The sequence below is a fragment of the Halictus rubicundus genome, chromosome 5, assembly GCF_050948215.1.
Source record: "Halictus rubicundus isolate RS-2024b chromosome 5, iyHalRubi1_principal, whole genome shotgun sequence".
Taxonomy (NCBI): domain Eukaryota; kingdom Metazoa; phylum Arthropoda; class Insecta; order Hymenoptera; family Halictidae; genus Halictus; species Halictus rubicundus.
Genome location: NC_135153.1, coordinates 604,061 through 616,308, shown reverse-complemented (window position 1 = coordinate 616,308; position 12,248 = coordinate 604,061). Strand labels below are relative to the sequence as shown.

At 40.7% G+C, this 12,248-nt stretch overlaps 1 protein-coding gene across 1 annotated transcript in view; it reads right to left on the bottom strand.

Annotated features, from left to right (window-relative positions):
* Dhc1 (dynein axonemal heavy chain 1) overlaps positions 1-12,248 on the bottom strand; it is a 44,948-nt gene that overhangs the window by 22,449 nt on the left and 10,251 nt on the right. Inside the window, exons 5-14 of the mRNA XM_076788860.1 lie at positions 11,363-11,517; positions 10,869-11,092; positions 10,345-10,622; positions 10,094-10,267; positions 5,088-5,317; positions 4,805-5,004; positions 4,016-4,239; positions 3,746-3,921; positions 3,112-3,294; positions 2,134-2,532 (exon numbers count right to left, since the gene is read on the bottom strand). Of these exons, the coding sequence (XP_076644975.1) occupies positions 2,134-2,532; positions 3,112-3,294; positions 3,746-3,921; positions 4,016-4,239; positions 4,805-5,004; positions 5,088-5,317; positions 10,094-10,267; positions 10,345-10,622; positions 10,869-11,092; positions 11,363-11,517 (2,243 nt within the window). The remainder of the gene's footprint in view (positions 1-2,133; positions 2,533-3,111; positions 3,295-3,745; positions 3,922-4,015; positions 4,240-4,804; positions 5,005-5,087; positions 5,318-10,093; positions 10,268-10,344; positions 10,623-10,868; positions 11,093-11,362; positions 11,518-12,248) is intronic.

The window sequence follows — 12,248 nt, the reverse complement described above, 5'->3', positions numbered from 1 at the left end:
TTCATTTCAAAACATTCCAGCCGAATATCTCGAAAAGTATGAAAGATATTAAAAAAGTCTAAAACACGTGTCCAAGGATTTCGAGGGGGAAAGAGGGGGGCAGTGTCAGTTTTTTATTTGGGTAGCATTTTCAAGGTAGTTTGAAGGTCAACTTTGTTTTTTTCAAATGGAGACCTATATTTTTATTATGGGATTTTATTGTACGTAAAAAGACCAGCAATTTTCGTAGGATACTTTTTTTATCCGCGCACTACTTTCGGGGATATTTAAAGAGAAGTAAAGCGAGTCATACTTATACTGCGAGAAAGTTTGTAGTTTCTTTATAACTATAACAAATTTTTAAAATGTTCTCCGTTGTTTTTTAAATAATAATACAGACGATTCTCAAATTCTGAACGAACATTTTTGAATCTGTTGGAATAGCTCTACATTCCTGTACAATTCTGCGACGTAAATCGTTGACGCTTTCTGGTTGTATTTTACAAACAACAGACTTTAAGTGTCCCCACAAAAAGAAGTCGACTGGAGTTAGATCTGGTGGTCTTGGTGGCCACTCAATAACACCTCTTCTACCGTTCCATCTTAGCGGGAATCGATTGTTTAACCCTGGCGAATTGGTAATGTGTAATGCGGGGAAGCACCATCATGTTGGTAGTACAAAATATCTCCATTTAACAAAAAATTATCGTTTTCAACTCTTTGGTTTTCAAGACTTTCTGTTGTAAGTGAATCAATGATGTCGTCCAGTACATTTAAATACAGATTGCCATTCAAATTTTCTTTGAAAAACAGAGAACCTACAATAGCATTTCCTAAAATGCCTTCCCAAACATTTATTTTTTCCCGCCATTGAGTATTACTTTCTCTAATAAGATGTGAATTTTCGTCACTCCAATAACAACAGTAATGACGATTTACAGCATCGTTTAAGAAAAAAGTGCATTTCTCACTAAAACAAATGTTTTTAATAAGATTAAGAGTGACGTTGATCATACTTGTTAATTCCTCACAAAACTCAATCCGCCTGTCAAAGTCATCTTCTAATAACTTTCGATGCAACTGCATTTTATAAGGATGAAACTTGTTATGTTTAAGTAATTTGTGCACAGATCCCACTAATACACCAGTTACCATTGAAACTTGTCGAATTGAACAAGTAGCATTCACAGTTAACTGTCTTATAATTTCGATTTGACCAGCTTCTTTTATGAATTTTGGCTGGTTTCTGATTAAATTCGTCACCGATCTTGTTTCCCTAAACTTTGCAACTAATTGTAACACGTACGTACGAGAAACATGTGTATCAGGATGTCTCTAATTGAAAGTAGCAACAACTCGACGAGCACACACTCATCAGATCCATAAAAAAAATTATTCTTACTCGTTCTTCTAAAGAATACATCATTTTATACAATTAATTGTACTACGATATAGAATCTCTTATTACTATGATTCACACTTGACTAAATAGTACAATCTTATATTGAAAGACAGACAACATAAAAAGAGATCAATAGACGACAATTTTGTTTTCAAACGGTACGTGCTAGTACAACTGGAAAACATCAACGATTTGCGTCAAAGAATTTTACACAATAATATGTCTCGCTCCATTTCTATTTAAATATCTCCGAAAGTAGTGCGCGGATAAAAAAAGTATCCTACGAAAATTGCTGGTCTTTTTACGTACAATAAAATCCCATAATAAAAAATATAGGTTTCCATTTGAAAAAAAATAAGTTGACCTTCACACGACCTTGGAAATGCCACCCAAATAAAAAACTGACACTGCCCCCCTCTTTCCCCCTCGAAATCCTTGGACACGTGCTTTACACTGTTTTAATATCTGTCATACTTTTCGAGATATTCGGCTGGAAAGTTTTCAAATGAACACATTGTAGAGGGGAGTACTAATGAAAATTTTTTATTTTTGAAACTTGGTTTTCTCCACCATTCAACTTCGTTGAATTTGTCTTTCTATGCTCTATATCTATACGGGAAGAAAATACAAGGTCATCGTAAAAAAACGCAACCTTAAAATCTCAGAAATTGACTCTCAAATTAAAATTTTTTCTTCGTAAACTAATTGTTCTAACATCTCAAAAAAATTGCACGCTCATTAATTAGCCATACCTGTTATCATACACGTCGTGAACTCTCGTGATTACAACATCAAAATCCTTGATCTGCTCCGTCGTGTTCTGATAAAAATCCTGCCATTCCGGATTGGTCCAGGTTAAGGAGACTATTCCGGGTTCCAGTAAAGTTGCAACGCGAACCAAATGCGGCAGCAAAAGCGGCCTCACTTCCAGTTTCACCCGTCTCGCCGTCGATACGAAATTATCGATCATCAATTGAAGGGAGTCCGTGATTAAAGTGAAATGATCCTTCTTCGCTAAAAGCGTCAACGCCACGATCGGAATGTTCAGGTTCAATTTGGCTAGACAGTCGGCTTCGCGGAGCAAAAGCGCAACACGTCCGTCCAAGTTCACCTTGATTTTATCCGTTCTTTCGTCTATCACCAGCAAAAATCTGATCGGTACAGTGAAACGATACGTTTATTCTCAGTTGATCAAGACTTGTCTCCCACTCTACCCTTTCCCTTCTACGACGCTATACCCCCACGGTCTGCCATGGCTCGGTCACGTGACGCCAGAGTCACCAGATCAGGGGAATTGACTCGAATTGAGGGGAAACAGTTACCTTCTCTCTGCCAGTACCGGATTAGTGACGTGACATGCACGACAGGGATGGAACGCGTCACGTGACCGAACCATGGCGGAGGCGTGGGGAGCAGTGCCGTGGAAGGGGAAGATGACCGGGCCGCGGTGGAAGCGTGAGGGAATAACGTCGTACGAGAGGAAGGTGACCAGGCCGTGACGGAAGCGTGGGGGAATAACGTCGTGGAAGGGGAAGGTGACTGGGCTGTGGCGGAAGCGTGGGGAGCAGCGTCGTAGAAGGGGAAGGTAGAGTGGGGAGACAAGTATTAAGCTGGCAGCTCTGCGTGACCAGATAGGGGAATTGTGGGGAATACAGTTACCATCTCTCTGTAGACGCAGACGCAACGCGAATTGGGTGTTAACGAATGTTCGTCCGATTTAAAGGATTTACCGTTTCAAGGAATCTTCGATGACCCAGGAATTTTGATGTGTCCAGACTTCGGCAATGTCCAGTTTGTATTGGTTTAGAACGCTGATAGCATGGTTATACCTCTTCTCTAATTCTGCTGTCAATGGCAGAGTTTTTAGCACTGGGTGGCTGAACACCGATGTTGCCAGTTCGTCAAGATGAACTCTGTACAGAGAGAAACTAAAGGAGTATAGCTTTCCAACGTCTACAGGGCCGTCGAGATGAATCCGGAATTTTTTAAAGCAGTAAATTCAAAAAGTTGCAATTTTTTGCTTCGCTTGGTCGTCGTGCGTGTTTACCGTTTCATTGGTTCGAAGGGGGGTTCCCCCAGTGGTGGGGATAAAAGTAAGACAGTTACGGTAGAGACCTTTGCGACAGTTATGGAGAGAATACTGTACGAGCTCGTTAAGGGCGTGGCAACTAATGGAGGCTATATCAAGTAATTCCATTCTTTGTACCATGCTATTGTGCAAAGAAAAGAATGGGAAAAGAATATATTTTCCTGAAATTTCAACTGTTTTTTTTTATGCAATGACTTTTCCGGATTTAGCTCGACGATCACTTACGTACGAATAGTTTTCGTTTGAATGCGAATTCTGAAAGTTAATTTATTTACTTGAGGGAATTATTCCAAGTCAACCTCCCAGCGATAGCTGGCATGTGTCTAGGTAACGGCGGATCATCTCGTTGTCGTTTAAACAATTTTAGTATCCTATCTATTTCCCTGTCGCAGTATTTGACTACTATGTTATATTTTTCGTCGAGTTTCGTTAGTGGTATTTTCTCGCTAACCTTCGAACAAAGGAACCAGTTTTCTTAAATAATAATGCTGTGAAATGTTTGTTATAATTTAATAGTAATAATTTTCCATAACACGATACGTCACTTTTTCGAACCGAGTTAAAAATCGTATACCCTGAGGCGTTTCCCAAACGTCAGCATAATTTTTCACAATGATGCCGCCGATATTCTGTTTCAGAACGTCGGTCTTGGCGATGAAGTCATCGTAGTCTGTATCGAACACTGTATTTCTCGCATCTAAATAGTCGTAGGACTTGGTAGTAGCTATATTCTCGGCTTCCTGGAAAGTTCTTATTGCTTCCTCCAACGCTGTTTCAATAATGAAAAGAAACTAAACATTTCGTTTTTACGAAACTAAAAAATGATAATCTACGTTAACAAACTGATAAACCAAAACAAATCTCGCTTCTAATCAAACAGAAAAAAAATTGAAAGAATAGGCGTTGACTATTTGCGTTCGTAGTTTACATTAACATAGACAAGAATTTGTTATAGATCCCATTGAATGGTCATAATCCTTTGACCTTCAGTGAAGAGGTAAAGGTCGAGGTCAAGGTCAATATTGAATATATTGAACACGAATGGCACCAATTAAAACAGAAAACAATACAAAAATTGTACAATTCAAAATATTGAACATTCAACGAAACCAGTAAATTCTTTTTGTACATTTCGTTCCGACTCTTGAAAATTTACATTTTGATATAATACGGAGCAACAATATTTTAACAACCGAGTCAAATAAATAAAAACAGTGGAAAAAGGAGCATATACAAGTAGTTTCATATATGTTATCGACTAAATAAAAACTAACAAATTAATAAGGTGTCGCAACTTTTTGTCGCTGACTGTGCTCCTTAAAAGGTTTCCATACCTTCTCCCAACAGCAAGCCTTCCATTCGTCTGTCGAAGAGGTTCTTGTAGTCCTGTATCAGCTCGAACATGGTCAAAATTTTTCTGATCCTGTCGCAGAACGAGTCGAACCTGCCGAACACGTGGGTTTCCGAGAAGGAGAACTCCTGTTCGGTGATGGCCGGCGAACATCGTACTAGCCTGTAGGTTTCCCTGTAAGCCCTTCAAACGCAACGACCTTTATCGTTCTTTTCTGCTCGGCGAAGACGGACGAGAGTACGCTTGACATCAAATTTTGCCATTACTTGTTCAGTCTTAAGCAATGCTTCAACTTCGATCGGGCTGCTGCTCGATCTTGACTCCAGACTGTTTCGCGGCCTCGATTGGTGACGTAGTCCCTGCAGGCCACGATCATTTGGTTCGTGATCTTTATCATTAACGAGCTGGTTCGTTCGGAGGTGTTGTAGTATCTGGACACGCTGTATATCAGTCGAACCGTTTGCAGCAACGACACGAGAGAATCCCTCATTTTTACCTAATTAAGCATTAGAGAATTTTTTAATCGTTAACTCTTTGCAAAGACCAAGGTTCAACTTCATCTTGGCAACACAAAAATTTGTAACTTTTTACTATATAATCCTGTATCGAAGATTTACGGCGAGGAATTCACTGATTCAAAAGTTATGCTTCTTTAAAGTCGATTACACTTTGTTCTGGGATAATCTGTAACCGAACAGTAATTAACACATTGAGCGCCGGCCCCACGAAAACGCAGGCTTCTGAGTCTGTCGCTTGAGCGCCGGCCACGCGATAGTGCGGGTTTCTGAATCTATCGCTTGAGCACCGGCCCCACGATACCTGTAAGGTCGACCCAAACAAGACCGGGACGGGACCGGTCACGTTTGGTCGCTAGATTCGAAACCAGGGTGTAGGGTTTGAGTCGACGGAGCTTCAGTGTTCCCAACTATATTTCTGCTCGCCCCGGTTGGGTCATTATCTCGAGCGTTTGACCATTTCCAGAAGGCCTTTCGGGACCGCGTTGACAGTTCCCTGCTGTGCATGGCACGAAAAAAATGTTTTTAGGGCCTTCACGGTTCCTTAGGTAAACTATCGGTATCTCCCCTTTACAATACCATGGAAATAGGAAACCTTCCTGCCCCTTGGTGAAACATCATACATCCTTGTATTGTATGTAAATTATATATACATATATTGTAAAAACGAGAATAGTTGTTATTTTTTTTTAAGGAAATATCCACATTAGGAAGGGGATCATTCCATGTGAATTCGATCATTTTTTGGGGACTATGTCTCGAATTTTGATGACATTGAAGTATGTTGTGTTCCAAGAGAAAATGGGAGGCGGGGGTTGAGCCGGGTTATCACAAAAGACTGCTGTTCTCAAATAACTTATTTTTTCCTTGGTGAATGTCATTTCTTAATTAAAAAATATTAGAAATATCTTCGTTTTACAAATTTTACCATTGGTTCAAGTGTGAAAAATTTTAAATAAATATGGCTGTATTTTACGTTTCTTCATCTTTCACTTTGAAATTTCGTTTTGTAATTCGCGGAGCCGCAAAACTATTTATTGTACTATTCATTATTTTAGGTTCATAAAATTGCTGGATATTCTTTAGACATTCTGAAGTAAGGGTCGCTAGCGAAAAAATGTATGTATATGGAAAACTTCTGAATTCTTGTCCATAATGATCTAAAAATGGTTAGATGGAAGGTTCCCTGGCAGGAATGCGGTGACGTATCTATATCTTGTCCAATGAGACGAGGCAGTAGACGTAAACATAGCCAGTCGAGTGGGATAGAGTTGAAGTTATTATCCTTCCAAGATAATTAGCAAAGGACGCACGCTGATACTTCACTGCCTCGTCTCGTTGGACAGAGTAGAGGTACCAATGCGCGGCTGATTGTACCAATTTTCGGCCGCAGTCCAAATATTGACTACAGCGGTCACACATACTATGTAGCGGGTGACGTCGAAGCCAAAACAATGGGACTACGGACGCAGCTGAGGTGGGGATAGGCACACCTAACGGTGGGCTTCTCAAGAATGGTGACACTTTAAAAATGGCGAAATTAAAATTATTTGAAGTGAACGCTGCACCGCGGTATATAGCCTAGCACGGTTGGCGCACGGTAGAAGCAGAGCCCGGGAGGCTGTTAGGCCTATGGCCTCCCGGGCACAGGGCCAACCGTGCGAGGCAGTGTATCGCGATGCGGCGTTCACTTGAAATAACTTCAATTTCGTCAATTTTAAAGTTTCCGCTTTTTTAAAAACAGGTCCATAAAGGAGACACTTAGGGCTATAACCTCAATTTTTTTTCAAATTTTTAAGGTACCTGCTACGGAAACATAGCATTTGTTTAAAATAATTGCCAAATAAATGGTGAAAAAAACATTTTTTCCAAATGACAACATTTTCGGTAAACACTTTTATGTTTTCCCTATAAGCTTCCAAAAACTCATTTTCATCGGTGTGACAGTTCTAGTCTTATAATATAATGAAAAAAGGGTGACACGTATTTTTACGCGTCTGTAAAATCAACAATTTTTAAAACATCGAAAAATCCATTGAGATTCGATTGATAGGTCATCATCATCGGTGAAGTAGTTTTTAAAATAATTCAACATTTATAATGTGTAGCGGCGTGAAGTGAGCGTGAAGAGAGAAAGAGAAAGAATGTGTCAGTACGCGTGAAGTGAGCATGAAGAAAGAGAGCGAGGATGAACAAATGAGCGTGAAGAAAGAGAGCGAGTATGAACAAATGAGCGAGAAGAAAGAGAGAGAAAGAATGAGTGAATACGTGTGAAGGAGCGAAAGAAAAGATAGAACGTAGAGACGCGTGCGTGTAGTTTTTACAGAAGCAAACGAACCAGCGTGCGAGACGGTTGCAAACCGCGTGTAAAAAAAATAATAAAAGTGAATTCCAAAAATACAGCGTGCAAAGTGAATAAAAGAAGCTTAACAAATGTTTTTCTCCCTTCGCCACGGCCACGCCACGGCGACCGGGGTCGCTGAGTATTCTTCGCAAGAATATGGGTCGACCCATACAAGACGGGTCTCACCGGGACCGGGAACGGGGCACGTTTTCCCTATGCCATACAGACTTGAGAGGCGCTCAAGATGCTCGCAACAAAGGCCAAGTGCCGCGCACCACGGGGGTTAGCTACCAGAACCCCAGCACCGTTTACTCCCCGCATACCCCTGAGGATCCGATGGTAGAGCCGACCGGGCCCGGCCCGGGGTTTCACGAAATATTCTTGCGAAGAATACTCAGCGACCCCGGTCGCCGTGGCGTGGTCGTGGCCAAGGGAGAAAAACATTATAAATGTTGTATTATTTTAAAAACTACTTCACCGATGATGATGACCTATCAATCGAATCTCAATGGATTTTCGATGTTTTAAAAATTGTTGGTTTTACAGACGCGTAAAAATACGTGTCACCCTTTTTTCATTATATTATAAGACCAGAACTGTCACACCGATGAAAATGAGTTTTTGGAAGCACCTATGCTCTGTCCAACGAGACCAAGGCAGTGAAGCACCCAGCGTGCGTCCTTTGCTAATTGTCTTGTAAGGGTAACTTCAACTCTGTCGCACTCGAGCACCTATGTTTACATCTACTGTCTCGTCTCATTGGACAAGATATAGATACGCCATCGCATTCCTGCCAGAGAACCTTCCATCTAACCATGTTTAGACCATCATGGACAAGAATTTAGGAGTTTTCCATATACATACATTTTTTCGCTAGCGACCCTTACTTCAGAATGTCTAAAGAATATCCAGCAATTTTATGAACCTAAAATAATGAATAGTACAACAAATAGTTTTGCGGCTCCGCGAATTAAAAAACGAAATTTCAAAGAGAAAGATGAAGAAACGTAAAATACAGCCATATTTATTCAAATTTTTTCACACTTGAACCAGTGGTAAAATTTGCAAAACAAAGATATTTCTAATATTTTTTAATTAAGAAATGACATTCACCAAGGAAAAAATAAGTTATTTGAGAACAGCAGTCTTTTGTGATAACCCGGCTCAACCCCCGCCTCCCATTTTCTCTTGGAACACAACATACTTCAATGTCATCAAAATTCGAGACATAGTCCCCAAAAAATGATCGAATTCACATGGAATGATCCCCTTCCTAATGTGGATATTTCCTTAAAAAAAAATAACAACTATTCTCGTTTTTACAATATATGTATATATAATTTACATACAATACAAGGATGTATGATGTTTCACCAAGGGGCAGGAAGGTTTCCTATTTCCATGGTATTGTAAAGGGGAGATACCGATAGTTTACCTAAGGAACCGTGAAGGCCCTAAAAACATTTTTTTCGTGCCATGCACAGCAGGGAACTGTCAACGCGGTCCCGAAAGGCCTTCTGGAAATGGTCAAACGCTCGAGATAATGACCCAACCGGGGCGAGCAGAAATATAGTTTGGAACACTGAAGCCCCGTCGACTCAAACCCTACACCCTGGTTTCGAATCTAGCGGCCAAACGTCCCCGGTCCCGTCCCGGTCTTGTATGGGTCGACCCTTTTTCGTGAAACCCCGGCCGGGGCCCGGTCGGCTCTACCATAGGATCCTCAGGGGTAAGAGGGGAGTAAACGGTTCTGGAGTTCTGGTAGCTAACCCCCGTGGTGCGCGGCACTTGGGCTTTGTTTCGAGCATCTTGAGCGCCTCTCAATTCGCCTTCGAACACGGCCAACTCTGTATGGCATAGGGAAAACGTGCCCCGTTCCCGGGCACGATGAGACCCGTCTTGTGTGGGTCGACCTTAAAGGCGGCTTTTTTTTTTGCTGGTTTGGGCTGTAAGTGGCCGATACGTTGCCGGCGCTCAGGCTTTAAATGTCTCTTATGCCGCCGGCGCTCAAAGTGTTAAAATATAGAGAATCATATACGGGCTCTCAAAGAGAAGGTATAATCCAAGTTGATCGGGGATTAGGTCGTTGGAGGCGGAGAGTACGCTTGCAAATATGCGTTATCGACATCAGCGCATGCTTGTGCTGCCATCCAGCGGTTCCGCTCATCAAACGACGCACAATGCCGAGCTCACTCCAACATGGCGGCGCCCCTACCAGTCAAAGCGCTTAAAATCATTTCACTTTAAACACGCATAACTTTTGAATCAATGAATTCCTCGCCTTAAAACTTCGATTTTTGGCATTTTGTGGTCAAGATGTACAGGATTATATAGAAAAAGGTGAAAAATTTCTGGATCGCCAAGGCGAAGTTCAATCCAAGAGTTAGAAAGTGATATTGATCAGTGATCTCACCGGATCGTCCAGGTACAAACAATGACAGCACTTCTCCAAAGCTTGGATGAACTTGGCGTTGTCTTTGGCTTCGTTGTAACAGTAAGTGACCTCGTCTTCGGCGTCGACCCAGTTCTTGATCAACTTCGAGCGCGCAACTTGGAGGCACAGCAGCGACATTTGTATTTCGTGGTCCTTTAGAAACGACACGAGAAGCGTATTTTTAAGTTTCATTGGCGTACCGACGGGTAAATGGAAGGTAACTGAGGAACCTGAAGTTTAGTGACGAGTTGACTGAACTGCGCCCCCCTTCGCTTCCAATACTCGAGTTCTTGCTGCGGCCCAGAATTGTCATTCTCCCGTTTCACCTGTTTACTTTCTGCCATGAAATCCTTCAGCTTTTTGATCCAGCCTTCCACCCTCTCCTCTACAATAGCCACAGCGTTCTCTTTTGTTACGAACGCTTTCGCTTCCTCGAAATTGTGCACTCCGCCCATCAATATTTCACCGTCCTCGAATATGCGCCCCTCGTGAGCCACCTGTTCGCAGACTGTAAAAAATAAGGGAATGCTTCACAGATGGATCACCTAGACCAAAGTCGGACATATGTTTTTCTCTAAAGAAAATAAAAAGCTATTTACTGTTTAAATCTTTCGTATTGTACAAACGAACTAGATCAACTCAATTTTTGTCGCATTTGTTTGTTTTGCGACTCATTATCGTGTGAAGTGATTTTAATAATGGACAATTTTCGGGCCCCACTGAAATCAAATCATTTGGAAAATCAAATGGGCACCTTTCAAAGCACTGCAGAAAGACCTCAGGCCAGGTAGCAAAAGACTTTTAATCATCGGACAGTCATCTTCCCCTTCGGATCCAGAATGAGCAAGTGCGTCCATGAAGACGTGTTCAACCACTCGTTGTATCGCCGTCACTATCCCCACTTTCTTCGTGTCTATTACGCCGGTATAAAGATCTTTCTGGAAGCCTTCCTCGGGCAATTGTTTCGAGACGCTGATCCTACAAGGAAATTCAATCTCTAACAATAAGTACACGCGCTACTAGCCACGCGATTCTAGTATTATTGGGAGCTGAAAACAAGTCTCCTGAGTCGGCACAAGGGCAAGGGGAAGACATATTCCCCACTCTACCCTTCCCCTTCTACGCTATTCCCCCATTTTTCCTACGCTACATAGTATGTGTGACCGCTTAGCCAATATTTCCAGTCATGTGCCTTTCCCCCATTTCTTCCGAGAGACTTATTTTCATTAATGATATATTACAAATTACCTAAACATGTAAATACATATTCCAGTGCAAGAGACTTGCCATCCATCTGTCAAAAAAAGTTTCTTCTTCGCTGGTTCTTTTGTCTCTTTCGTCTCTTTGGTCTTCGGGGCTGGAGCATTTGGACCTGATCTGGCGCTTGACGTTTTCGCTTGCGTCTGACCAACCAAATTGCAATTGTAATAGTCTGTTGTTGTCGGAAGACGTTTTGGATACATACAGTGTATTCTACCTAACTTGAGCACCTTAATTGTTTCGCTATATTTGATAGAAAAATGTCAACGTTTTCCTTAAATAAATGGAAAAATATAATATTATAATACTGATTATAATTTATATTAAATTTATGATACGAATGTATTAATATTAATATTATAATTCGATAGCTAAACAAGCTATAAATCGAGGAAACTCCAAGTTGAGTCTTAACATATTGAGTTCCGTTTATTAATTTATGTATACCTATTTTGACAAACTTTTGCTGATGTTTTTACGTTACGGGTCACAATGACCCGAACATCACAAATGTAACAATTTTAATTTTACACTTATGCGATAAATTTTGCAAAAAACTCGTGAAAATAGCGAATTTGAGAAAAAAATCATTTTCAAAACTTAGAAAAAGAAAGGTTTTCTGTCACCTACGTCAATTACATATTTCTGTGTTCTATTCTTTTTAATATATACAGGGTGTCCCACATAACACTTTTCACGATTTTTCAAGTACTTGCGATAATCTGACAAACAAATATTTTCAACAAAAGTTGATCAGTTTTCGATTGGCTATACATTGCAATAAAAAAAGTTTGAAAAAAATTATTTTTTAGTATTGTCATGGTCACCTTTATTTTTTTAAATGGCACTTTGTATTTTTGACTTAACAGTATTC